The sequence below is a fragment of the Corvus cornix genome, chromosome 17 (genome assembly GCF_000738735.6).
Source record: "Corvus cornix cornix isolate S_Up_H32 chromosome 17, ASM73873v5, whole genome shotgun sequence".
Classification (NCBI taxonomy): domain Eukaryota; kingdom Metazoa; phylum Chordata; class Aves; order Passeriformes; family Corvidae; genus Corvus; species Corvus cornix.
Window position 1 is genome coordinate 156,354 of NC_046346.1, and position 27,706 is coordinate 184,059.

General features: G+C 41.1%; 2 protein-coding genes across 6 annotated transcripts; both read right to left on the minus strand.

Moving 5' to 3' along the window:
* Positions 1-457: 457 nt before the first annotated feature.
* Positions 458-14,586, minus strand: ZBTB34 (zinc finger and BTB domain containing 34). Of its 4 annotated transcripts, none has more exons than XM_039561990.1 (3): positions 14,478-14,561; positions 7,008-8,238; positions 458-6,050 (listed from the first exon to the last, which is right to left on the minus strand). In XM_039561990.1, the coding sequence occupies exons 2-3, from the start codon at positions 7,046-7,048 to the stop codon at positions 4,529-4,531; spliced, it is 1,563 nt and encodes a 520-aa protein (XP_039417924.1). In that variant the 5' UTR covers positions 7,049-8,238; positions 14,478-14,561; the 3' UTR covers positions 458-4,528. The 4 variants fall into 4 exon arrangements, with proteins under 4 accessions (XP_039417924.1, XP_039417925.1, XP_019140446.1 ...); XM_039561991.1 differs by having other exon boundaries at positions 7,008-7,122; positions 14,478-14,541; XM_019284901.3 differs by lacking the exon at positions 14,478-14,561 and having other exon boundaries at positions 7,008-7,122; positions 8,072-14,462.
* A 1,471-nt stretch (positions 14,587-16,057) lies between these two features.
* ZBTB43 (zinc finger and BTB domain containing 43) lies at positions 16,058-25,283 on the minus strand. Of its 2 annotated transcripts, XM_039561993.1 has the most exons (3): positions 25,177-25,270; positions 24,330-24,378; positions 16,058-22,960 (listed from the first exon to the last, which is right to left on the minus strand). In XM_039561993.1, the coding sequence occupies exon 3, from the start codon at positions 22,935-22,937 to the stop codon at positions 21,543-21,545; it is 1,395 nt and encodes a 464-aa protein (XP_039417927.1). In that variant the 5' UTR covers positions 22,938-22,960; positions 24,330-24,378; positions 25,177-25,270; the 3' UTR covers positions 16,058-21,542. The 2 variants fall into 2 exon arrangements, with proteins under 2 accessions (XP_039417927.1, XP_039417926.1); XM_039561992.1 differs by lacking the exon at positions 24,330-24,378 and having other exon boundaries at positions 25,177-25,283.
* Between the last annotated feature and the right edge of the window lie 2,423 nt (positions 25,284-27,706).

A 27,706-nucleotide genomic window follows, 5' to 3' on the forward strand; every position in this document is an offset into this window, starting at 1 on the left:
AAAATAATCCTTAATGGCAAGTTACTAATTGTTACAGCATCAGCTTAGCTAGCTTCATTTACTTCACGTGGCGATGAAGTGCAGAGGTGTGAGGTTCCCGGTTTATATTGCAAGATAATGACACCAAGTCAAGTCATTCAAACTGTTCAATTATTTATCTTGAAAAATAACCATACAAATAAAAGTTATTTAAAAATACAACTTTTCAGTCAGAAACAAACACTGTTAAAATCGTGCAAGAGCTCTGCCTCTAACCAGATCTACAACCAGAGGCTCGGTTTGAGTCCAAAGGCTGAATCCCTGGCCTGTGGGAATGGGAGAGTCAGCAGTTCTGTATCTGCCATGGCAGGAGTGAGCTACAGGAGCAAGAAGCGAACCTGCTCAGTCAGTGATACGTGGCTTCACATCCCCTGAAGAAATACAGGAACACATGTCCCAGGCTTACTTATTTGTTTAGCTTTTTTTTTTTTTTTAATGTAAACTTGCGCAACTTAAGTTAATGCTGCCACAGGGATGTGCAAGTAGTATTAAATCTACAATATTAAATACAACTATTCTGGCACTTGATAAAATATATGTAAAATGCACACAGATTATAAAGTTTGAACATTTTGAATGACTTTACTAAACTTCCAATTTGATCACTGAGTATTATGAAATTTACAATTCATGAAATAAAGAGATTCATATAAAGAATTTACATAATTCCCCAAATACTTTCAAATATAAAATTTAATAAATAACCCTGACCAGTCAAAAAGCACCATTCAAGGGTAAAATTCCCTTGGAAAATAGATTAGGTGTTGCATATTTGAGTCCCTTTCAATGGTTTCATGTGAAACCCGTTTAGAAAAATGACAATAAAAGAATCACAGTAAACTAATACAAAAATTCAAATAATATATATATATTTAAAGGTAAAGCTTATTCAATATTTTCCCAGCCCTTGATTTTATTCCTGTTGTTCTTCCCATAATTCAGCCTAAACATATTAAGAGGCCTCATCATTTTGTCTAAAAGTAAACCAAAGGCTTCAGCATAAAACATGAATTTATGCTGGGGAAGACTACATTAAAACTCTAAATTTAGGCCGACAGTCTACCCTGCTGACAGTGAACGGACAGTATCCTTTATGCTACAGAAAGATTTCACACTCAGAAAGCAGAGCCAATCTTGAGGCCTTAGTGACCAAACTGAACCTTCAATATACTGTAAGTATTTACAAAGCTATTTTCTAAATGTATTTACAAGTTTAAAAGAAATAATAGGGAAGATAACTGATAAAGAAAACTAAAACAGTTTAAAACCAGTAAAATACTTTAAAACCAGAAACATTAGCAAAGGTATAAAATCCTTTATTTTCACAGTTTGTCAGAATAGGTTAAGCATCTAGAGGAAAGGACACTGTCACTGTTTTCACATTTGTCTAGATTTAAAAAGGTAGATTAAGAAGAGACTCAATTATGAACCAGCCTGTATAATTTCATTACTTATTTTGCTGTCAAATATTTCTTCACACATTTTATTGACTTCTGCATTTATTGTAAATGAAATGTGTAACAGCTCTGTGCTGAGAACTGCACAGACACGAGACATTGTACAGTATTTCCATCATTTGCTAAAGTAATGGCCTCCTTCTGGGTGGCCTGGTGACATAAACTTCATCAGGTCATGCCTCGTGTCTGTGACCGTGTTGATCCTGGCACCCCGTTATGTGACAAGGCACAGTGGAATTGCTGCTGCCAGGGGTGACGGCGGTGCTCAGAAGAGCTGCGCACCGGGCGCTGCCCGAGCCCAGGGCGGCCGGAGCTATGGCTTGGCAATCAGGAACGCTGCCCGGGCGGGGAGGGAACGGCGCGCCCGGCGCCAGCCGGGGCACACAGGACTTGCACACTGCTGAATCGTGGGTTTGTAGAAAAATGGATCATTTCCTGCCCCTTAACAGTCTGTTACAATGTTCTGAACCTGAACCTGTACAATCAACGTGATGGTTTTTTGTTTGCTTTTGTCTGAGACAATTTTGGATAAGTCACTCTTTGGTAAACTCAAACCATTTTAATACATTTACAAATACAAAGAACTAGATTTAAATAATGCTAAGATTGTGACACAGAGAAATTCAAGAAATATAAAATTTGTACCCATATCCTGCTATCCTCAACTCATCCTTCCAGGGAAAAAGTCACACCAAAGGCACCACAGCACAGGTTCAAGATAAAGGGTTAAGAATAACTGTACATTTCTTGGATTTTGCATGTCTCAAACTTAAATTACCAAAACACACTTTTTGCATTAATTACTTAAAACAAACACTCAAGGAAAAACTGTATCAGAAACACCATGTTTTTAGGTGGGTAAACATACAGACTACCTGCCCTAGACACAGACTATCCCTTCCCTTACTGGAAACAAAATTTCTGTTGTTGATTCTAGGACAGAAACATCTCTCCACCCCCTGCCTCTTTATTTAGGCAGTTTTAGGACAAAGAGGCAAATGATGTACTCAATTTAACTGAAACTGCTCCAATGGACCGGGGGGGGGGTTATACCGTAAATCCATGTTTGAGAGATTAATTCTTATTGCAGACTGTCACAATAATAAGAACTAGTGTATTTAATAAAGCTACTGCACAAATATGCCCCAGCTTCACAGGGGCCAAAATGTTTTACAAGACAGCAAACCTACCATTTTCTCTCCAATAATTTAGAAATGAGCTTTTATTTTCTAATTTTTGGGAGTTAGACAGCACAGTCACAAAGGTATTTTCAGTATCAGCTAAACAAACATAAGACCAAATAATATAAAATCTGTATTCTAAGGAAGTATGTGATTAATTTAATAATTAATTCTGTTCATCAGGTAGAATTCAGGTAGAATGTTAAACAGTAGTGTTTGCCAGTCCATGCTTTTGAGGTCTCTTAAGCCATTGTGTTTTTTGTGGTATGGGGTTTTTTTGTTTTGTTGTTTGGTTGGGGTTTGGGGGGGGGGGGGTTGGTTTGTGTAAGGGAGGCTTTTGTTTGTCTGTTGTTGGGGATTCTTTCTTCTTAGCCATTATGATTATGTTTCACATTTTATATATTATACTGACCTAAATTATGAAGTTAGCACCATATTAAAAACACGTATTTGGTGAAACAAAAAAGATTAGAGTATTTTTAAAGTTGTTGGTAGCTCCTTTAGGGAGGAAAAAAACACTGAGAAAACAGAGAAGCCATATCAACTCTGTAATACTCACACATGAAATAACATATTGCTCAAAATTCCCATAGAGTATTTGTTTTTCTATACAAAAAAAGTACAAATTCCAAGTGCTGGCAGATCACTCGGAGATTTAAGTAGGAAGTCAACGTGCACCTGAAAACAGCTCTCTGTGAAGAGACCTATTAAAATACTGCTTGGAAATACTGTGGTTTAAACTACATCTCTCTCATGTTTTAACCAACCATGAAGAGTGATGAAGTTAAGTTTAATTACCTGGTATGGTTCTACAGTACGAAATGAAGGTAGATTCTGAGGCCAGTAAAAACACACTTTAGACCACAATGCTACTTTTAGGTTTGCTAATATTTTTTTTCTTTTTTTTTTTTAATATATATATATATATGTGTATATCTATAGATATATAGATATATCTATCTCTATATATATAAAAAGGTCAGCACCACAGGTTGTCCAGCTTGCATTCTAGACAACTAACAAAACCCTTCAACAATTTAACCATAGTTTAATAGATTTATGGCATTTGGTTTACATATGTTATAAAGCAAAGCTATTAAAACAAGGTAATTCACTTTGCTCACTTTTGCACACAAAGTAATAGTTTAATAAAATGAAAACCAAACAACATTCATTTAAAACCAAAACCATCCTCCCAAAGTACGAAGTTCTAAACCCTAAGCAGAGAGGAGTACTAACAGTTGATAGAGTGGCATATGGTATCAGTCTTGACATACTTTTACATTCACCTCAACCAGAATAGGGAAAGTGAAAGCATTTTATATATATAAAGCAAATTTATATATATAAACAGACTCACTACCAAAACCAGTTAGTAAGAGCGAACAGATTTCATTGTGACGCGAGAGGAGTCAAAGCTGTAATATTCTCTCTCCCCACTGCTGTGTAACTCATTACCAGCAACAGGATTTAAGAAATAAAGGAAATTACAGCTTCTCTGAGCATTCAGCAGAGCTGCCAACTTTATTCTAATACCTGTCCCCACTGGCATTTTTGTCTCGCCAGATCAGTCAGCAGGGACACTTCAGCAGACTCTTCCTTTCCTTTCCCCAGTATACTGTCTTTATACTCTGAGCATCTTCAAACAAAAAAAAAACCCAAAGAACTCAGCCTCCTTCAAAAACAAAGAATACTTTTGTAGTCTTCTCCAGAAACCATTTCTAACTGATTTCCAGAAGGTCAGGAAAACTAAAAGGCTGTTACACTTGTACTGATGATTACTAAAATAATAAAATACTTTAAAAATACATTAGTAATATGCTTGTCTGTGTTGCACTTAGATGTAATATTTTAATCAGATGCATTAGACATTGCATGAATTTCCATACTAGAATCCATGGCTTCAGAAGCTGAAGCATCATTATCTACTTTCTGTTCCACAAATGCTTCTGTTCTGTCTGGAGACTCAACCCTGTTTCTTACTTCTGTAACCCCTGGGTGGTTTTTTCGCAAGTGCTGGTTTAGTGTACCCTGGAAAGGAAAGCATTTTCCACAGATCTCACAGCGAAAGGGTTTGTCATCTGTGTGACCACGAATATGATACTCAAGTTGGTCCTTACGGGTGTATTTCTTTCCACAAAACTTGCACACAAAAGGAGTTATTCCCATGTGCAATCGCATGTGTCGATCAAGGCTCCCTTTCTGGTTGAAAGATTTCCCACAGTAAATACAAATTAGCCTCTCATTGTATGGATACCAATGACCTCTTGCGTTTCTTTCCCGTGGACTATTTTCATATCCGGGATTACTCACCATGGACTCACTGTCAGCCCCTTGCACCAAGCCCTGGACATCACTATGCAAGTGACCTGTAGGTACTCGTTTTTGGCGTGCACGACCTCCTCTGAAACAGCTCAGCATGGACCTTGAAGGACTTGTATTGCTCAGGCTTCCAAAGGTTTCTGACACACCTGTAGCCTGTGACGAGGCATGGGTAAATGAATAAACATGTTGTAAGACAGACCCATAGGAACCAACATTTACTGCCACCACCTGCTCTCCATCCACCATTTCAGTGTGGTATCCATCATCACCAAGGGAAGAGCTATCAGAGCAGCTTGGCCTGTCAGACTTTTCCATTTTAACTTTCACCTCTGCAATCTGACTTTCCCTTACTATCAGGTCTCCTTGCTCATGATCACCTTCAATCTGAATCTCATATTCAGAGATACTCCCGCTGCTCCCTCGGTCTGAATGCCCTTCTTCTTGCAGACGACTACGAAGAGCTTTGCCTGGAGTAGTTTCCATCCGAAGATCGCTGCCTGCTGTTGACTGTCGCACCTGAGAGCAATAGGGAGGAGATATCTCAATAGGGTTGGCAAAGTAGCTGCTGTCTTTAACGCCATTGCGATTCTCTGAATTTTCTTCGGCACCAACAGTGACAGAATCAACATCACCAACACTGATCTTTGAATGGATACTCTCCAGTATCTGCGTGCACTTGTCAATGACGCACTGCATCTGTAGGAAGCTAGCTGCAGTCAGAAAACTGACAACGTCCTTCAGCTGCAAGGACATCCTTCCAGTGTAACAAAAAGAAAGCAACTGTTCAAAAACATTGGGGTTTTTAATAACTGATATAGATAGGCCACTCATAGTGCTTAATGCTGAATGGTCACGAAAATACGGAGAACTGGCAGCTAAGACAGCTTTATGGGCACGGAACGGCTGACCCTGGATGTGCACGATTATGTCACAGAGCTTCCCTTGCAAGCGGAGTTCATTTAACTGGCTCAGAACAGTGTTGCTGTACTCGGGCACATCAAACTGAATGAAACTGCTGCTGTCCATTTCTACAGATGTAAAGAGTAATCTGAAAGAAAAATTAGAAGATTTACAACAGAGAATGAATATGGAGTTTTCCATTTCAAAAATAAATGCTTGCAAATGTTTAATAACCACATTGATCTGTTAAAGGTGCATTACAAGAAAACATTTAGCATAAATACTTGGCATAATAAAAAAAGTAGAGTCTTAATCTACATTTCTTGCATTTCGATAATTTGAATTATCCCTCTGCAACATTCACAACGCAGTTGCTCAGAATACATCACAGACTCTCTGGGACAGTCTGTCCTCAAAGAAACTTTGCGATTTCATTACCTGGCAAGAAGTGCAGAACAATCCATCCACCCAAAAGAATACCAATTTTATAGCCATTAGGCAAGGTAAACACCCTGAGCAGGTGCTCAAGCCAGGTACTACAGTGCTACTTGCAGGGAACTGCATTGTTAAATTTCCCAAGAATGATTGTTGGAAGGTAGTTCATGAAGTTTGAAAAATCTCCTAAGGAAAAGTCACAGGCATGTGTGTATGTGTGTGCATTTGAAAGAAAAGTGTTTGAGCCACCCATGGACTTCCAATTTTTTTAAAAAAAAATTCTTTTGTGATTTTAATTTTTTTTTTAATAAACCACGATGTGAACTTTGAAGCTCATCTGACACAGCAGTGATTTCCTAGCTAGAATAATTTGACATTTAAATTCTAACCTAACTTAAAAGCCATAGGTACTCAAACATGAGGAAAGGGCACTCAAAGAGCCTTTAAAGTAATATATAGAGTTCCAAACAAAAGCTAAAGAAAAGCACTTTCCACAGATTACTATTGTAAAAAGCATACACACACTTTCAGCCTGAGAACGTCGATCTGCAGCATTACCTTACATTTCCAAGACTGGGCACTAATCAAGTGCCCAAGAACCTTCAGACTTTTATTGCTATTCTTGTTCTTATTAATGCAGAAGTCTAAAGACATAATATTGCCACCATACCTGCTTTTCCAATTGAACAAACAGATCTCAACATCATCCATTGACTTCAGATGCAGGAAGCATGTCCAATGTATCAAAATATACTAGCGGATTTTTTTTTCTATTATGTTACATGCTGTAATGGGACATATGGACAATTTAAATCAAATTATGAAAATTCAGGTGCTCTAAAAAGAAAATCAACAGGTAGAAATAGGATTAAAAGTTTAAAAGGAAGAACTGGAGCTCTATCAGCTGACTCTCACTTAAAACTAACATTTGCAACCTTAGCAAATGGAACTTCTTTTCAGCAGACACAAGAAAGCCAGCTTCCTGACTGAACATTGTCTGACTTAGAAAACTGGCAAAAACTCTCACAGAACATTCAAAATCAAGTTATCAGACTTGCTAAACATGTTCTCTAAGCTACCAGTGCCATTATCCATTAAAATGGGTAAACGGGACTTCATTTGAGATTTTTTGGCTGAGATGTAACAGCGAGGAAAAAGACGTTTTACAGGCTCTTATATCTGAGGTGGGAAATAAGGACTGCAAGATGGCCAACAGAAGTGATATGACTGCAGCAATCCATTCAGAGATGGCTTTGGCAGGACAGTTCTTTTATTCAGCGAACAAAGCTACAGAACGGTTCAGAGTTGTGAGCTGATACAAGTCAAAAACCAAACAGTACAACACACAACCTATCCCAGTGGTGGGGTAGTTACACGGCAAGATTAACTTTGCTTTTCTGAGCATCCCTGCCTGTTGTGCTGAGAACCACTATCCCAGCCCCATGGGGAAGACAGGAGTTCCAGCAGTTGGATGCATGTTTGTGTCACAAATGAGTGTTTTAAGGTCACTTAAAGAATCACCAGGGAGGAGGGAATGCACCACCACAATCTGTCATCTTCACTTGTGTCTTACAGGGCAGCAAGCTTCTTAGAAACCCAACACAGGAAACTTTTAATTTGTGGGACTTATTAGCTATGCACAGATGCAACATCAGCCATTCCTGATTAAATTTCTCTTTGCTAAATGGAAAAAGAGCTTTTGTTGACCTGAAGTGACATGAATGGACAAGTTACCTGGGTCAGCGACTGTGTACAAACCAAAAGACCAGTCCCCAGCAGCAATAATTTGGCATTCCAGTCAAGGATGTACAGAAAGTTTGTCACGCATGGACAGTGGCCTTCCTCCTTGTCCCATATTTCCCTAAGGGCTCCTACCCAGCGAAATGGAGAATAACTTACTCCTGGAGAAAATATTAAAATATAAATTGTCACCACTAGCACTGGTCCAGACAGAAGGAATGAATTAAGGATAGGCACCTGACAAGAAAGAAGATGGACATTTTATGCCGTACAATGGAGGAAAAAAAATTATGTTCTTTTCATCATGGCATCTCTAGATGAACTCACAGTTCCTGGGACATGGCCACACACTGAAAATGGACTGTAAACACGTACCGGAGAAAGGGTGAGAAGGACACCAAGGAGACAGGAATCCACAGTGATCCTTGCCCATCATGACTGTTAGAACATCCCATTATCTCCATATGCATATACGTATCTGTAAGTAACTCTACATCCTTGTTTTCAGTTGTTTCATCTTTCTTTAGGGAAACAAAGAAGCTTATTTTGCTTAGGATGCTAGGATTAAACAGCACATCCTGGCAGTGAGTGGAGAGGATGATGGAGTTAAAGGTCTGTAAGTCTGTTCGTCAGGGTAGCAGAAAAGCAGTAAAAACCTCCAACAGGGATCAAGCGAACACAGTGCTGCTTTTAAAGCAAGCAAACAGGTCAAGTACACACTGCCTAAAAGGCAGTGCACTACAAAATTCTATACCCATCTGCTCCTAAAAAACAAAGTGAACAAGCTACAGCGCACACTTGTGACTACTTTTCCACCTTAGTTTCTTCCTTTGCAGACACATGCTTCCTGGGACCGTGAAAACATCTGTGGAAAGCTGGGGTTAAATGACAATTATTTTGAAATACAGCAGCAGTGGGCAGAAGGGAATCCTTCTTCCACTTTCAGCCACAACCTTAAAACTCCAGCTAGAGGAGAACTGACCAGGTTACCAGTGGACACCCCATTCAGGAGCAGGCAGGACTGTAGCAGGAACAGCACTGAGGCTGCAGTAATTTTGCCAGGGTTAGTACCAGAGCACCCCAACTACCTTGTATCAACTTGGGAGAGCAAGACCTGGGGGAAAACCTGGGCATTACATGGATCAGAGAAGCAGGCACCACTCGCTATGTTTTGTTGGTGAATAACAGCCAGAAGAAAAATGATCTTATTTATTCCCAAAAGTCCCAAATGTCACTATCTAGAAAATGACAGTAATCCATAGATTATATTACCATACACAAGAAGGTTTTATTTTATTCGTATATAGGATCAAGTTAGCAGCTCCATAATAAAATTCTAGTAACATTAACCAAAATAATGTTCAGCAGGGTACTGTACTGTAACAATACTCAAATTATTCATCAGTGCTGGCAGAGCAGTAGCACTTTCAAGACAATAGTATTTATGGTTGAAACATTTCTGAAACAGTCCTGGAAGATCACTACAATTTGAAAAGGCTAGTAAGAACCCCTCAGTTTTTTTAACAGCTTCCTCCAAGTTGAAACATCTCCCTAACCTCTTCTCTTTTGGGGTCAGGCATATAGCATTAAACTGAAGCAAAAAGGTACTCTAAAGCACAAATTAACTTTGGACACATCCACTGTATGCTCTAAAGAAAAAAAATTTTCTCTGCAGTTAACCAGACAGTCATAATGAAAATTATACACATAATAATTCTTTACAAAATTAGCACAGGTGAAGAAGAAAAAAAAAAATTGCTCAGTCAGAAGTCCCATTCGGTACCTTCCGTGGTATCTCAGCACATGCAGAGGGAACCTGTGTTATTTAAGCTCAGGATAGTCATATAGAGCAATAGCTCAGAATTACGACAGTTTTATTTGCAATATACAAACTCAAGCATTTGGGGGGTAGTGAGAACTAAGACAACTTCAGCTGGACTCGATCCTCTTGGGTGCCTTCCAACTCAGAATATTCTGTGATTCTGTAAACTCACAGCAGTGTCAGGTACACTCACTGTTAAGAAGTAATGCACTTCATCTTGCTTTAGCTTTCACCCCTGCCTGGGAGTTAGTGTAAAGTTAGGGCAAAGTCCTGTAAAATTTCAGTCTGGACACCTGTCTATGAATAGGTCCTCTCTTAACCTTTCCTCAAAAGTAGATCAAAGTATTTAAGGTTTTCATAGCTATTATGTATCCAAGAAACTGGCTGAAGGCACAGGCCAAAACTGGATACCAAGTTCACTAAGTCCTAGAAGGGCTATGTATTGAGCCTCCTGTCTATTTCTGTAGGACATGATCCAGTCACACTCAAAAGAATCATATAAATTCTCTTTGCACCTGCATTACATTTATTCATCAGGGTTTTATACAACAAATGCAGCCCACAAAATGGCTTTAGTAGTAGTGGATCACTGCCCTATGACCTCAAACAAAAGTGTTTATTGAAGTAACCTGTGAACATCAGAGTAATAGGCATTTAACATTTCTTACTAGATTTCAAAAGAAACTTCCTTTAAAAATTATGTTCTATGAAAACTCTTATTTAATTTAAAAAACAAGAATAGATGTTGACAAACCATGTTAGGTATTTAATTTTACTGACATCATACAGTAGCAGGGGAGAAGCATCGTATAACTATAACACGAAACTGTGTGTCTGCCAACATAGTATTAGTTTCTGCTTCTAAGTCTGCACCTGTTTAATTTCCTTCACTCACTGAAGTATGATTCACCATTCCCATAGCCAGATGAATGACAAAAATTATACTCATTTTAACTCACACTAAGGTGTGAGAAAAGATCCCTTGCATTTTCTTAAATTAGCGCAGCAACAAGGAAACCTTGGGAAAAAAACCACATTACAAACCATTACTGTTGTAGCACGTCTGAAAACAGAATACACAGAAAATCTAGGAGGGTCATAGCAAAAATTAAGACAAAACCAAAACAAAGTACTCCATGACACCAAAAATGCCTCTACCAGGCAACAAGCGACAGGACAAGAGGAAATGGCCTCACCCTGAGGTAAGGGAGGTTCCGGTAGGAAATCAGGAAGAATTTCTTCACTGAAAGGGTTGTTAAGCATTGGAACAGGCTGCCCCGGGAGGTGGTGGAATCACCATCTCTGGAGGTGTTAAATGACTGGATGTGGCGCTCAGTGCTCTGGTCTGGTTGAAAAGGTGGTGATCAGTTAAAGATTTGACTCGATGATCTTAGAGGTCTTTTTCAACTTTAATGATTCTGTCACACTCTCTCCATACACTATGCACTACTCAGAATACAGAGAAAAGGCAAGACAATAAACAGGTATTTGTATAAATCCGTGCACTCCTCCCCTGCATTTTGTAGGGGTTAGTATCTGCACCATCTCTGTGAGAACTCAAGACATCATCGCACATACATATCATCATTCAAGAGAATTTTAACCTAGGAATGTAACCTCATCAGCTGTGATCGTGGAAGTTTTTGGGCAACCATCTTCATCACTCTTACTCCTTTCAGACTGCATTTGCATCACTCTTCATATGTACAGAAGCCACGCTAATTAACACTAGTTGTATCAAAGAAAAACTGCCATCAATTATGTCACAGGCTAGAGGGGTCTCTAAGACACTCTTGAAATAATCTTTGAAAATCGGGAAGAGAGTGATCATAGAACATTTTATCAGCTTATACCTCTCATAACAGTAAAATATTAATTATCCTTTAAAAGTCAACACATAGTGCCCTTGGATGGCCTTAAACGACGTGCCACACAGCACTGCTACTGTACTGAAATCTGCTGTACTCCAATCCCCAAAGCAGGGTAAGCTACCCCACTGCTAAAAAACAAGAGTTCAATTTTGCAGCCATTAAAAAATCCCAAAACTAAAAGAGGGTAAAAAACCCTCTCTCAATAATTATCTCCCAACAACTGAGATAATTTTTAAGTACAACAAACTTATAATAATACAAGCAGCACTATGCAAATACGTAGAATTGGTTTTTGCATTAATTCTTCACTTCCTCCAAAGTGCCCACTGGAATCAAAGAAGATACAGGCAGTTTGCCCAAATTATCTGTAGGAAAGCACACAACAAGAGGTGCACGTGGCCTATTATTAATTGAAAAACAGCCTTGAAAGTCAGTCTGCTTCATGTCTGGTTTAGGCTACAATACAAAATCAGTTAGGTGAAGACTACACAACAATTTAAAACTTCATTACTTTACCTCAAAAAATGCTGGAAATGCCCCGTTTCCTCAGAAACAGAAGGCAGTACATGCAGGCTGAACTGTAGTTACTAGAAAACTTAGCTCTTGCACTTTTGTGTTGGTAGATACCAGAAAGCCCCAGTGAATGTCATCATTCCTTCTCTGCAGCCAGACAGGCCACGTTCTACCCAAAGTACAGCTACAGAGAAACCATACACAAAGCTCCTGCTGGGCAGGTGAGAGCTCCGGCAGTGCTACGGGACACAACATCACCAACTGCCTGGGGAGCAAAGCAGTAACCCCTGACACTCAGTTCAGTAAAGCTTTACTAATTCAAACTTTTGTCTAACAAAAGTTCAAAATGATTTATTTTTATCTCACCAAGATTCACAACATGATGAACAGAAAATCACTTCAAGGAGTGGATGATTTTAGCATAAAAATAAAATCAATTTATTTAGATGTATGTACATATATGGACACACATGTCAATACCAGGAACACTACAAACTCATTCTCAGTGGTCAGCATGGTGCAGCAGAGATATTATTGGAACTGCATATTTAGCATTTTATAGAAAGAAAAAGGAGCCTCTTATTTGAGCAAATATCCAAAGAAAGCAGATATGAAACTGAAGTCCAAGTGACACATTTGTCCCTTATTCTCTTAACTGTCTTCTTCACAAATGTTTGCCTGTGTGGGAGTGACTGGGGCAAAATGAAACAACTATCAATGCATAAAAATAGTTTCACCTAACCCTTAGAAACCTCAATAGAAATAATCTCTAAATCTTGACCCTTGAAATCAAATTACCACAACAGTAGTTACAGGTACGTATCCATTTCTGAATGCAAAAAAAAAAAAAAAAAAAAAAAAAAAGTTACCAGGAGGCAAACTGGAGATAAGCCAAGATCAAAAGGTACCTTCCAAATCAAACTATTCTATGTGTCTATGATTTCAATATCAACAAAAATATTATGCGAGATAAATAAAACAAAGGGGCCTCTTGGTGATACCAAACCAACAAGATCTTACAAGTAATGATCAGAAACTTTTATTTCGTGCACAAATTTCACAACATCCCCATTATATAATGCTAAATAGCCACATTCACTGAACATCTGACAACTTTGAGATGTCACTATCATCATGAAAAAACTTCAGCCTATATTTTGAGACTGATGATATATATATAGCCATAATTTCCACCAAGTGGGAAGAGGGCTCTTGAACCTTCTGATATTACAATACTATTTACTACCAAGGTAATACTTCATCACCACTGTCCATTTTAATCTGTCCACTTTTTTTTTTTTTTTAAATAGTAGCCACTCTTCATCAAATTGTTGACTTTTTGGTTCTGATGTTTCTTTTAAGCAATGAAGTGACTATGTTCTCTAGAGATCAGCAATATTTTTTGCAGTAGATTTACAATAGCTGCGAAGAGCACATTTTCATGGTATTTTCCCAGCTCGCTCCTTGGGATAGATGGAACTGTTCGGAGCTGTCCCTGGACAGGCAACGAAGCTCAGGCACATTCTGATCCAGATGTTGAGGATTCCGTAACATGTAACAACTGCAGTGCAGCTAATCCTACATCACTTTGTTTTCCTTTGAAAACCAGGCTCACCCACATTAATGTTTCCGAGACTGTTCTGCCTTGTTCCAAATTAACTCTCAACTCTGATTTACTCTAAGCCAAATCCACCTCTGCGTGCTGTGCACACCTGCCGGGATTTGGAAAGACCCTTGCATTAGAGAGACTGGGGTTTCACTAGAACTTCCACCTTCTCTGACGGAACAGCAGCAGCTGAAGGGTCCCCAACTCCGGGCAATAAACACCTCCCTGAATGGGGCCAGGTTTGTTCCGCCCCAATCCGCCGTGCCGAGGATTTTACGCCTCGCTCGGGTTAACAGCAGACCCCGACACAGGCGCGTCCGCCCTCCCTCCCCACACGCCGAAGCTGCACCAGAGCCACCGGCTCGGGTTACGCGACAACTCCCGCCGAGGCACGGCCGGGCCAGAGCAGCCTCGACGAAGCCGCTGCCGCCGCTCCAGGCAGCCGAACCGAGCCACGGCCCGCCGGGCCGCGGTCGCCGCCCCCGCAGGGCCTGTCAGGCGCCGGGACCCCTTCCCGAGCACGGCCCCGTCCCAGCTGGGAGCGCCGCGCCGGCCCGAGGGCCAAGCGCCCTTCGCGCGGCCGCTCACCTGGGGCTGTCTGGGGCTCTCACATGGCGGATCCCGGCCGGCCCGGCCCGCTCCCACCGCCGCTTCCCGCCCGCTCCCACAGCCACTCGCACCCGGAACTGATTCCGCTGGCGGCCGTTCCGCTTCCTGGTGACGCCGCGGCAGCGGGCGGTGCCCCCGGGCCGCCCGGGAACCCGCCCCGCTCCCGGCGCGGAGCCCGGGCGCTGCCCGCCGCCGGGTAGGGCGGAACCGCCCTCGCTGCGCGACTCCTCACGAAGGCAGAAGGATTTGAGCATTAGCTGAAGCCGGTACGTACGCGGGTAGAGCTCCTTCGACAACTCTCACGGTGTGCAGCTCCAGAAGAGAACGCGCACTCAGAGCCATACCCCGTTAGGCACTCACAGATGCAGCGAGGGAGCTTTTGGGGGAGGACATCCCCCACTCCAGCTGTGAGCTGCCACTTTCACTGAGCAAAGAATTAAAAAGTTCACCTGTGTTACACTGGCCTTGTAACTCACAGAAATCGCTTCAGCAAGCACGCGCTGACCTTTTTTTTGAGTTATCTTGCGTATGCTTGTAGGTCAGGTAGTGCAACGATTCAGTTTATGAACCAGACAGTTCATGTACTACTTGGGAAGAGTCAGAGCGACTGGTGCCAGTAGGTCCGGCTGGGATATCCACCTGGTCTAACTGGACACCACATTCTGTCTTCTGGAGGTATGTCTTTCTCTCCCTTTAAGGCACAGAACAGAGTCTTCATACCTTAGGTATTGAATGCTGATCAGATAAAGCAGCAGCCTGGGAAGCATCCTGGCCAGGGCACAAATAACAGAGTTAACAAACACACAGACAAACTGTATTTGTTCACTCAGATAAAAAAAACTCAAGCAACTAATTCTGAACAGGCAGAAAACTTTAGGCTTATTCTTCCGTGTTCAGTAAATGTAGCCAAAATAGAAAATTAATTTTCTTGTACCATATTCCATTTGAATTTGCTGAAGACTGTTACACAAATACTGACTTCTCCAGGTATTAACTGAACATGCTTTCAATGAGAGCGAGCTCATTTTTTGCTTAGGTAGCAAGCAGCAGCTGGTATGGTTCCTCGAGGACTGAGCAGATGGAGCTTGGACAAAATCAAGTGTTCAGTATGAGTACCTAAATTTAGTCAGGGAGAGAAGGAATCCTCACAGGAAGGTAAGGGAAACTTAATCTTTAATACTTTCCACAGCATGAAATTTCTTTTATACTTAGACAAGAAAAAAATCTATGTTACCTGTACCTACTTCAAATGTAGCAAGAGGTCTTTGGGACATGCAGTTGCTGCTACTATGGAGTGAGTGTTCTGGAATTTTCCTAACAGCATGTACATTCTGTATTGTAACTTCAGAGATCACCATTCTGCAAAAACCAGTTACAACAAAGCCTGTTTGATAAATTTGAACTAGCATGGAAGCTAATTACCTAAAGCAGCAAAGAAATGGGCCCAATGCCACAAATTCATCAAACTTACTGTGTCTTAAAAATCAGGTTTTAGTTTAGTGTTTTCTTAGACTAGGCTGGCATGTTATCATTATTTCAAGAAGACACATTACTAGATACACTTTTTTATATATTTAATAAAGTTATATATCAACAACTTTTGGATTTGTACTTTTGTTTAAGCACTTATTTTGGCAAAGTGAAATATTAAATACTAGTACTGGACATGCATTCCTTTCATTCAAGCTTAAGAAAACATTTACAAAGTTGACAGATAACATTTATTAAAACATGTTATACAAAAAAAGGGGCGTGGGACTCTTCTATAAGAAGAAAATATTGAACAGTAACATTAAATTAAAACCATGCTGTACAATTAGGACAGCAATATTTATAGACGAAACTATCCAACCTCTGCAATACAGGCATAACATCTCACAAAATATCAAGATATGCAAATTTACTATTATAAATGACTTGTTTAGAATAAAAACTTATAGCTCATTAAGGAAGATTCACTTGACTTGCATAAACAGTTACATTTCTGAAAGAAATATGGAATCCCATGAATTAAAAAAAAAAGGAGCAGCAATCAACGGACACAGGCTTCAAGCAAAAATCAGAACTTGCAATTTAATCACATTAAAAAGATACGATTTTCTTTTCCAGCATCTTCCCCTAGGCCACTGACAGTTTACAGCTAATAGCTAAAGAAGCCAAGCTATCCAATGAAGCATTTAAAAGACAAAAAACCAACTTCCTTTGTTGCTTAGAGAAAGGTCCTAATTCTGTTACAGCAAAACACTCAATATACTGCTGTAGGCTCTCATAATTCTGAGACAGGTCACCTTGCTGGCACCCAGGCAAAAGTATTAAGATTACAAACCCTGATGTGCCTCCATTCTTTCAGGCTCAGTAATACTGGAACACTCATTACATCAGCCTTTGATCATCTGCCTTGCTTATGATACAGGATGGTTTCTCAACCTCAGCCACACCTCAGATGAAAAAAGCTGTGACCAAACACTGTACTGACAATACCTTCTGGGGTCTATCTGCTCACCATAAAACAAACAAGGAAAGTTTAAAAAATGAAACAACAAAAAAGCACCCCGCAAACCAACACTGGTATGTGAAATAGGAACCTTCTCCCTCAAAAGGGTCTGCTATACACCTAAGCAGATTTTAACCCTGCTAAGAGTTGAATTTTTCAGAATGGTAGTTGCACAGATTCCATGGTAATTAACATCTTAGTTACAAAACGGAATGAAAAGGAACTTAGCTGCAGTATCATTAAGTCTTCTTACCACTGCTAGGCCAATGAATGGCTTCAAAGCAGCAGGAAAGTCTGAAAGCCGCCTGGGTGTACAATATTGCTGGCTGTAAGAAGACACTCACTTTACTACAGCCAACAGCCACATCATTGAAGGTAATGAAGCACATAGGAAGATTAATGAAAGTCATCATATACATATGCATTCATATTATATATATATATGGATTGCTTCCCTCCTCCCCACAAACAGGAAGTAATTTTTCGTACCTTCAACAAGACCACTCCATTAGCAAAGATCAGAAGCTTGACAGAAGCTGTGTCTGTATATCTTGGCTTGCTATGTTCAACTGCACTAGCCACCAGTGGCAGGGACTGCACGGGCTGACGCGCGGCCAGAGGTTGCGAACTGCCCTGTGCTAGTGAAAAGAAGTTCAGCCTGCACAAAAAATGAAAGTGAACAATCCAAGCCAAAATCTCAACCAGAGGTGCACATAATGCTTCTGCTTAAACATACTTAAGGAAGAATGGCAGCTACTAGCAAGAGGTGCAGGGAGACACATGGAGAAAATGCTCCTGGGTATATGTGGAGAAACTGAAGAGCTGCTCTTGGGAAAACACCTGAAGAAGTCACTGAGAACATGTACAGACATACTCACAGAAGGACACACTCTCCACCTGAGGAGATTCACTTCTAAGAGGACTTTGGCCTACAGCTAAGCCCTGCCAGAGCAGGTACACCTCTGAAATAACTGAATTCCACAGGAGAACCAAGCTGGAACAGACACATCCCTGAAGGGACAGTGTCACCATGAACAGTGACACTGACCAGACCAGAGCACCAGAGGACACCCACTAAGAAATGAAGAGCATCAGAAAGGAAGTGTGCATATGAGCCCAACTCCTGTGTTACCTGTCACCTTACAAAAGGAAATGGCAGGAGCTGAATACAGCTCTTGGTGAAAGCAAGGGAAACTGAGACTACAAAGGCAGGGAGAAGAGGTGTTAGACTTCAGCTGAGCCCGAGGAAGATGGTTTAAGTAATTTTTTATCTATCCCCCCCAATACCTGAAATGGTGATTAGAAGTTTGACAAAGGGCAATAAACTGAATTCAAGAGAAACACCACAAGACAGCTGTTTCACCTGTGACATGCAAAAGTAAGGATTTTAGACATGTATCGCAAGCTGCCCTTAAATCATCAGTCCTCTCAATCTGATCTCATGACAATCAGATCAGTATTTTCCTGCAATCAATTGGATTCATGTAGGTTAACAGCAGAAAGCCAAATGCTACAAAATCAGTGGAGCAACATTTGTTGGACTTTCAAGACAATGCCATAATATGGGGTAAAACAGCAATAGGCAAATACTAAAAAAAGTTACTATTCATGCTAAGTCATTAAAAAAGGACTTGGTTCTATAATATGATCTACTGAACCTGTTATAAAACCTTTAAAGTGTCTCTCGCAGTACATTTGATTTTAAAGCTTTATTTCAAAGTAATCTTACTGCAAATAGAAGTAATGTTAAACCTAGAAATATCCCATATAAAAGTCATTCCAAGCTGGTAAAAGAAACAGTTTTGCTGGCAGCTCTGTAGGATGGTCTGGGTTCGACATATTTATTGATTTTTTCACCGTATTTTTCAGACTGGTGTTTCTGTCCAGCCTTTTTTATGGTTAAATGGGAAGAGGCACCCTTAACCTTTTTATGCAAAACTAAAGTGACAATTGGAAAGGGGCTGAGAACTGATGTAATACACAAGATCATTCTTGAAATGAGTATGAGAATAAACACCCTGCACATGTTCAAGGCCAGGCTGGATGGGGCTCTGAGCAACATGGCCTAGTTGAAGGTGTCCATGCCTATGGCAGGGGGGGTGGAAGTAGATGACCTTCAAAGTCTCCTTCCAACCCAAACCATTCTATGATTCTAATGCCTTCCTTCAGATGGGATGATGGTACTTGCAGAAATGACGCCATGTATGTGGTAACGCCTTGGAGAATGGAAAAATGGGGCCACTGAGTGCAAGAACCCTTTCCTCTACCCTCATGTAAACAGGCAAGCATTAAAGTATTTTTTAGTATTAAAAAAGACAGTGTTAGCAGTGTGTAAACAAACCATAGAGGGAATATAATTTCTAAGTTTAAAAAACGTACTTATAAAGTTTTATGGTTTGTTTGGTTTTTTGTTGTTTTTTTTTGTTGTTTTTTTGTTTTATTTTTTTTTTGTTTAAATACAAAGTGCTTCTATACATTAAGCAGGTTACAGTGTTAGTGAGCAAAATCCCTGTTTTGTACCTTGATCACAAAGGTTAAACATGGCCACCATGGTATCTGTAGAGTTCAATTAAGTGCTAAGAATAAGAACTCTTGTGGTGCTGATCATTCATGCCCATTGCCAGCAATGGGTTCATTGTACTTGGGAACATCTATTTTAACAAAATTCCATATGAAAAAATATTTGAAGCATTAGAAGATCAATAATTAAGAGCATCTTAAAAAAAAAAAAATGGTTTTAAAGTAGAATGCCAGTAAAGAAATTACAGTAATTACAGCTCACTGAGTAGAAAACCCTCAGCTTGCAGCAGACATTCATTTTCAGGATACAGTTGAGTTGTATCTTAAGACAATTTGTAACTGGGAGTTCAAAAAAGAATCTGAAGTGTAATAATCTTTGTGTGGTTTTGCTTCACCATACAGGGTCATCTGTTTCAGTACATTTTCCTGCACACAGCAGTGCCTAAGACAGAAATTGGGGCCAGACAGGCTTAGGTCTTTAATGCTGGTTAACATTTTCCCCATGTGAACAGCACTATACTTGGATGTCACCTCTTTCTATTATATTCTATGTATATTCTAAAGGCTCTTTCCTTTTCATATTTCAGTAAGCTACTAAGAAGCTTTTGCTTACTAAGAAGCAATTGCTTTTGCATTGGACTGCATTAAGCTTTAAACCCCAAAATCCTGTTGTCCCCTTTAAAACGGATGCTTTTACTCTATCTGCAGAGCTGGCAGCATCTCTTAGAACTATACACACTCCTCCATCTGTCTCCACGAATGAGAGCCCCACACACAGATCCTCATCCTGACAAAGAACAAGTGTCACTTTCCCAGCAAAAATCCCAACTTCAGACGTAAGCATGGTACCATGTTCTGCAGTACCATTAGAAGATCCAAATGACATACTTCCTACTTTTTTCCACAAGCAACTTCATTTGAGCAAGTAAACAACTCTGCTTGTGATCACCAGTCACAGTAGTTCAGTACCAAGAATCTGTATTACAGTTCTTACTATTCAAACAGTAAAGAATTAGAAGTATAAATACGTATCAATGACTACATAATTTTCCTAAAGCAGGTTTCTAAAACTAGATAGAAGTTCTCAGAGAAGTTTTTGTACCAATAACAAGTCAGTTCATGAATCCAGAGTTTGGTACTTGCTACTGTAGTAAGCCACAAAAATTTGAACAGAAATTTACAGTTTAAATATTTGATTATTTTGACTAAGTTCCAAATGTTACATCTTTTTGTTGGTTTCTTTTTTTTTTTTTTTACAAGACATACTTATTACACATACTTCTAGAAGCTTTCACAACGTAGTAATTAAAATCTAATGAAGTCAAGAGTCATACAGCATTAGACCCTAGAGGAGCAAGGATAAAGCATACTTAACATATACTGAAGCTTATATGTAAGTGCATTACAGACTCTAAATAGAAATCAGCACAAAATTAGACATTTGTTTTACTGAAGATATATTAAAAAAACAGAAGACAGATAAAGGAAAGCCAAACCACCTTTACCACTGCCTTTCATTAAGCAATACAGCAAAGGCTACTGAATGATGCACACTACCTAAGGATGCATGTTAAGTATGTTGGCAGTCTTCACCTTGAGGTGGAATTCTAATTTTTTTTCTTCATTAAAATGTGAATCGTATAACGCGATTTGGTCATCTTCATTTTCTTTTCCATTAAGTCGTTCTACCTGAATTCCTGGTTCATCTAAGTATTTTCAGGATTTTTGTCAATTTAGAGCTGAGTTTTACTGTGAATTTAGATGACTTAGAAATACAAGACGGCTTCTAAATACTGCTGTGATTACAATGTCAGACCTCATTTTGCAGGCACCTTTCAGATTAACCACATGCACTTCACACACTGAACACCTGAAGTAATACTGCAGAAAGCAAAATATGTTTTTCTGTTTATACCAGCATACTCATTAAAACTTGTTTTTTTGAGAACGTACAATAGCAAGTACCAGACATTATTTGCATAATGAGTTTATTTTTCTTACTCTACTAAACAAATGTAAGCACTCATGTCTTAGTTCATCTCAGTAGTACTCTGCTCAGCTTTAGAAGCCTGATAGGACTTGGTACAAGAGGTCACATGCCGATGAAAACTGTCCCGCCACATAAATCTTTTCCCACAGATGTTACACTCATATGGTTTTATGCCTGTATGAATTTTCATATGGCCTACAAGATGGTGTTTCATTTTGAATTTCTTACCACAGACACCACAGCCATAAGGTCGAAGACCAAGGTGCATACTCATATGCCGATCTCTCTGACTTTTGTGTGTAAAGCTTTTTCCACACTGACAAGGATAGAGCTTATCGGCATGGGAGAATCCAGTGAGAGACGTTTCTTCTTTAATCCCGGCAGCCATATCAATGCTTTCACCATAGCCTGCTGCCATCATAAGATCCTGTCTGTGAGCACTTAAATTTCCATCTGCCCTTTCACCGGAAAATTCTTCCATAGACGAGCCATAGAAGTCAACTTGTTCATCATAATTACTTTCATCTGCCTGTTCATCAAATTCTGCTTCCATCTTTTTGTCACCTATGTGAAAATCTTCAACACCCGAAGACTGGATTGAGTGATCTGCCTGGATGGCATTCATGGATTCAGAAACTTGGTGTTCATCATAAGGATTATCAACGCCTTCGCAGTCTTGTTCAAACCTTTCTGGTTTCACATGGATCCACCGCTTGTGAGACATGATGCTGGGTTTGCTATACATTGGTCTGGTATACTGGTACTCTGCACTATCACTAGTTCCTTCTTCGCCATCCTGACTGGTCATTCCAGTGCTAAGTCTATCGTGTTCTGTTGAAGAATTACTGGGAAGGTACTCGTGTTCTGTCAGCTGACATGACAGTTCATCTTTAGAGCTCTCTTCTTCATTTTCACCGTCCCTTAGTTCCTGCACTTTGTGGAATTCTGTCTGTCCTCCAGAGCCAAGTTCAAAGGTTTCAACAAGGCCATTGTAGCTACTACTGCTTGGGGACTGATGGTCACTGCCATGATTCATCTTCTGACACAGAACTGTTGGGTTCCCCTCAAGCACTTCAGTGCACTTATCCACTACATGCCACATCTGAAGGAAACTTGCTGCTGTCAGATAACTAACAATTTCTGGCGCAGGCATTACCAGCCGGCCTGTATAGGTAGACAGAAGAATGTTTTCAAATACTCTGGGATTCATCACATCAGGCAGGACTATTCGCCTGCTGTTTTTCAGAAGAACCTGATCACAGAAGTAAGGTGAACTAGCTGCAAGAACAGCTTTATGGGCTCTGAAGAGATGGCCCTGAACCACAATGGACACATCACATAATTGTCCTTGCTGGCGCTGTTGGTTTAACTTCTGCAAAATGGTGCTAGAAAAATCTGGAAATTCCACTCGAAAGGAGCTTGACCCAGACTCCATTTCATTACAAATTTAGTGTTGTGCTGCAAGAAAAAAAAAAAAAAATTAGAAATTCTGCTTAATCAAGTACTGACCTTTCCATTTTCTTTTTTTCTTAACACACTCACATGGAACTCAACACAACATTTTCTGGAACCTTTTGCCACTGTTGTATTTCTCTCAAGCCACCTCATTTCTCTCTTCTGAAAGCCGTACTAAGGCCATAAATTGCTATGCCAGCATATTTTGTTGTGTTTCTTCTCTCCAAGAGGACTCATCAACTACAGCAGGAACTACAAACAGCAAGTTACTCAGTTGAGATAGATGAAGCATTTCAAACATGAGTTTAGGCTAATGAAACTGTTATTTCATGAAATTATACAGTAGAGTTCTAACTCCAGGATGTCCCAAAGTTTGTACCAGCACGTGAAAGATTCTGTATTTCAAATGCCCACTAAATAATCTCATTGATCTCCCAATAAACACTGACTTTACTCATGAAATATTTCACTTAAGATCAAGTTTTCAAAAGCAACTGTATCAACTCACAGGATGACACTGGAAGCACAGGCAGAACCCCATTAAGAATGAGGCTTATGACCCTTCTCATGCATTTCCCTATTGTTTTATTAATTGAAAGATGGAACAGCAGCAGCTTGTACAGTTTTTAATTCCAAGCTTATTGAGATATTATTATAACACTCCTTTTAGGGAAATCATACAGAATTTAAAATGTCAATCAAGAAACTGATATCTTTGCTGCACAGAACTTTTCCTGCCTGTACCTTGTGTATTTGTAACAACATAACAATTACATGCCAGAACCTCAGCTAAGAGCTCCCAGATTTTCACACCTGTATTCCCACATCATCCAGATGTCTTACTACAAAGTTAACAGCCCTTTAAGCAGTAATACAACTTTTTAAAATGCATACTTGAAATTTTAAATTGAATTTGAGATAAATTTGCATGACAGAAGTTTAAATGCAACTATGAAAGACCAACATTAACTGTCTGAGTAAGTTAAACTTGTGCAATTCTTCTATTTGATAATGTGTAAATTGAGTGCAATGGGATTGCTGAAGAGCCGTGGAGTAGCAAGTGGTTTCCTCTGTCAAGTTCCATGACGTTGCCAGCCACATAATCACAAAAGACCACCTTTAAATTTACTGTCTTCAGCACTCCTCAGGTTCTTTTCCTCAAAGCACTAGCCCTCTTCAGAACAGAATCAGCTACCAGTACTTTTCCAGTGAGCAACAGAATACTGCACCTGCCAGTTCAATTTTTCTTACCACTTTGCTTAAAACAATTTGAAATAATTATTTAAGTATTTCAAGTTATTTTATACCTTGTGTATATTATGTCTATTTTTTGAAACTATCAGATTTTTTTTATACAGATGCAGTTCCTTACCTCCCTTTAGAATATTCTCAGATTTAAGATTCTATTTTTCAATACCTGCCTACAAAAAAAAAAAAACAAACCTTCAGGAGACGTTCAACTGAAATTTAAAGACAGCTGCCTATAGAACTTATATACAATTACTGGTAATCTAAACTGCCATCTTTAAGCAGGGAGTCAGTATGTCACCACAAAAACATTTCCAGATGATAGCAGACTTTTTTATATTTTAAGTTCTCATGAAGACAAAATCTAAGTGAAGTATTTTCAATTATCAAAGCCGTACCAGTCAAGCAAACCGGTTTTCCAAAGGGATTTCACTTCCTCCTTCTGCACTGTTTTGTTTTGCACTTCCTTTACTCCAAACTCATAAAGAACAAAGTCCTTCTACTTCAGTTAATAAAAAAAATAATCTCCATACTAGAGCACTGAGTAGAACATAAAAGGCAGATGTAAGTTGCTTTACAATAACATTACTTCTAATAAGTGCTAGCAAGGAGTTACTGCCCTTCTCCCCGCGCAGGCCTGCAGATACTGATCTCTCACCCTCCCAGCGCCCCCGCGGTACTGCCGCGGCCGCACGGGCAAGGCCCGGCCGGGAGCCGCTCCAGCCCACGGCACCGGACAGGCCCCAGCGCTTCCCGCAGCGGCGCGGACCGTCCAAAGGCTCCGGCCGGAGCGGCCCCCGCCGCCCGTTCCCGCCGGGGACACGGACCCGGCCCCACAGAGCGCGGCACCGGCGGACGCGGGGCGTGGAAGGCCTCGCGCGCCGCGCCGCACCGCGCCGCCCAGCACGGACCCGCGGACCGGGCTCGACGGCAGCACGGCCCCCCGGGGGCCACGAGCGGCAGCGTCTCACCTGCGGGTCGCGACGTCTCTCTCATAGCGGGACGCTGGCCGGTGCGGGTGCGGCCCCGGCCCCAGCCCTACCCGCGCCCAGCCCGGCCCACACCGGAAGCAGCTACCCCCCTTCCTGCGGGCACTTCCGCGTCCCGGTCACGTGGGGCCGGGCGAGGCCGTTTCCTGCCGGCGGGCGGCTGTTACCCGCGGCGGCCGCGGCGCTCCCTGCTGGTTCCGCTTGCGAGCGGATGGCTTTGACAGGAGCGCTCAGTACGAGCGATTCGCATCGCAAAACCCCCTGGGTCGAGATCCCCTCCCCTCTCTTCCCCCTTTGCGCCGCAGCTGCTACCCAGGGCAATATTCTCAGCGCTGCTGTGGGCGCTGCTAGGAGGGGACCGCCAGACAGTACAACTGAAGGCCGCTGTCCTCGGCGGGCGCTGGCTCGGCCCGCGTGTTCCGCACAGATGACTGATGTGCGGGAGCACAGGAATTGTCCCACAGCCAAACCGTTCCAGCGGCCCCGGCACAGCCGTGCTGGAGCTTTGGCACAGCTCAGCCACGGGCCCGCCCCGCCGAGGCCCGCAGGGGGCGCCGCTCCCCGCCTGGGCCGGCTTCGCTGGCCCGACCCGAAATCCGCCCCTTTCTGCCGGAAAACTTCCCAAATGACTTATAAGAATGTAATATTAATTATGCTTAGTCTTAATATTTTTTTAAAGACAACGGACGACAATATCTCAGTTTTTAAATTGATCACAAAGGGTTCAGCCGGGCCGGCCCTCCCAGCTGGCCCAGGCTGGTTCCGTGTGCCCCGGCCCCGCACGCAGCCGCGCAGCGGCCTCGGCAAAACTGAACCGGAGCACGAGGTTCTGTGAGGCAGAGTGGTCCCGGCTCTCCGCTCGTGTCACCTTCAAGCCTCACCTGACCGAAAGCCGTGAAAGTTTTCTGTGGCTGAACTGGAACAAGGCAACCTGCTAAAACCCTGGGGTAGGGGGGAGAGCAAGCAGTTCCACGGGAGCTAAAGAAGTTGTCTTAGACAGAAGCCATCCCCGTTTTAGCAAGTACTGTATCTGAACAGAATTTGGTCTATTGCCTGTATTTTCAAGTCTGGTAATGTACATTCATATATTAAGTACATATCCTTCCTACATTAATGGGAATCCTAATAAAAACTTTAATACAAAAATGAGAAAAGAGAAAGACAATGTTTAACACGACACAATTATGTAGTTGTCTCTTATAGGCATTATGAGAGTACATGACCAAATAAAGCACTACATAAGAATGTTAAACAGTAGGGCAAGGAAGTTCTGAGAGATGAAATAGCACACAGCTAACCGAAGCATATGTTTCGGCCTGTGTGGAGAACAACGTGATCCCACAGTAAGAAGTGCAAAGTGTTGCAAAAAGTGAATGATGATTTATAGAGTAGATGTGAAATCAACTCACAACAGAAGAGAACTCAGCTCAACCTTCAGTAACATAAACAGCAGCAGGGGCTGCTCTGGCAGCCCTTGTTGCACTTTCAGGAGACAAGAGGAGTAAGGGCTCAGTTGCTCCAGGTGTGGGGAGGCAAGTACTCCCTAGTGGTAGGCAAGTTGTTCATGTATAGCCTCACAAGGGTCATCTAACTTCCACCACAACTGATTGCACAAGCCACTTCTGTAGGGAGGTATTGTGGATTTTCTCTCCAGACTACCATCCTATTAACATCTGCACCTTGCTTGGTCTGCCAGGTAGCTTTCCTAAGCATTTGGATAGGAAAGCAACCATGTACTCCACTTTTTAAGTAAGAGATTTCTGTAAAGAGTCAAAACACACACACAATTGATACCTGACTCAACGAGCTTCATCCTCTGGCTATGACAGCACCACGATTCCCCAGCAGGAAGCCCACAACAGCGTATCTCAGTTTTGAAGATATCCCAACTCATGTCACGTTCATACTGCAAACTGAGATCTCAGTGAGAGTCTTAAAAGCTCCTGCTACCTTCTCTGCTAAAATGGTGCTGATGGTTCTTCACCTGCCAGACTCCTCTGCCCTCCTTGCTTTGAAATGGCCTCTGTCTCTGCCATGTCTAATAGAAGCCAACTGGGATGGGAATTGTCTGGTACACCTCTGAACTATGGAGTAGAATTCTGAGATCATGGTGAAGAATTACAAACCAAACCCTCATTTTCTCTCTCATGATTTTGGAAGCTACTAAATTCTTTGCTAAGATGAATTTCTACATTTATGTGATACAGCATCTTAAACAGGATTAATAATAAAGCATTGTCCTCTGTCCCACCTGATTCTTTGCCAGTCATGAAGTCTTGAATTTTCTTCAAGTTTAAAGAATACATACAACCTTGCTCTTTTTCATAACATTGTCAGTGAAAGATGTGGAATATTATATTGGCTCAGCGTTTACACTGAATTAGCACTGGCAGTCCCAGTTAAGAGAAAGGATAACACAGGGCTGAGTAATGAATAAACAAAGGATGTTCCTGCACAAATGTTTGTTGAAAAAGGGATGCAATACATGGCAGCTGGCTGCAGCACATTTAGT

Excerpts from the sequence above, each read along its gene's own strand:
- ZBTB43 (XM_039561992.1), bottom strand. The coding sequence starts at position 22,937 with ATGGAGTCTGGGTCAAGCTCCTTTCGAGTGGAATTTCCAGATTTTTCT.
- ZBTB34 (XM_039561990.1), bottom strand. The coding sequence starts at position 7,048 with ATGGATGATGTTGAGATCTGTTTGTTCAATTGGAAAAGCAG. Across the intron at positions 6,051-7,007 it reads TTGTTCAATTGGAAAAGCAG|ATTACTCTTTACATCTGTAG; the intron begins GTATGGTGGCAA and ends TTTTTCTTTCAG.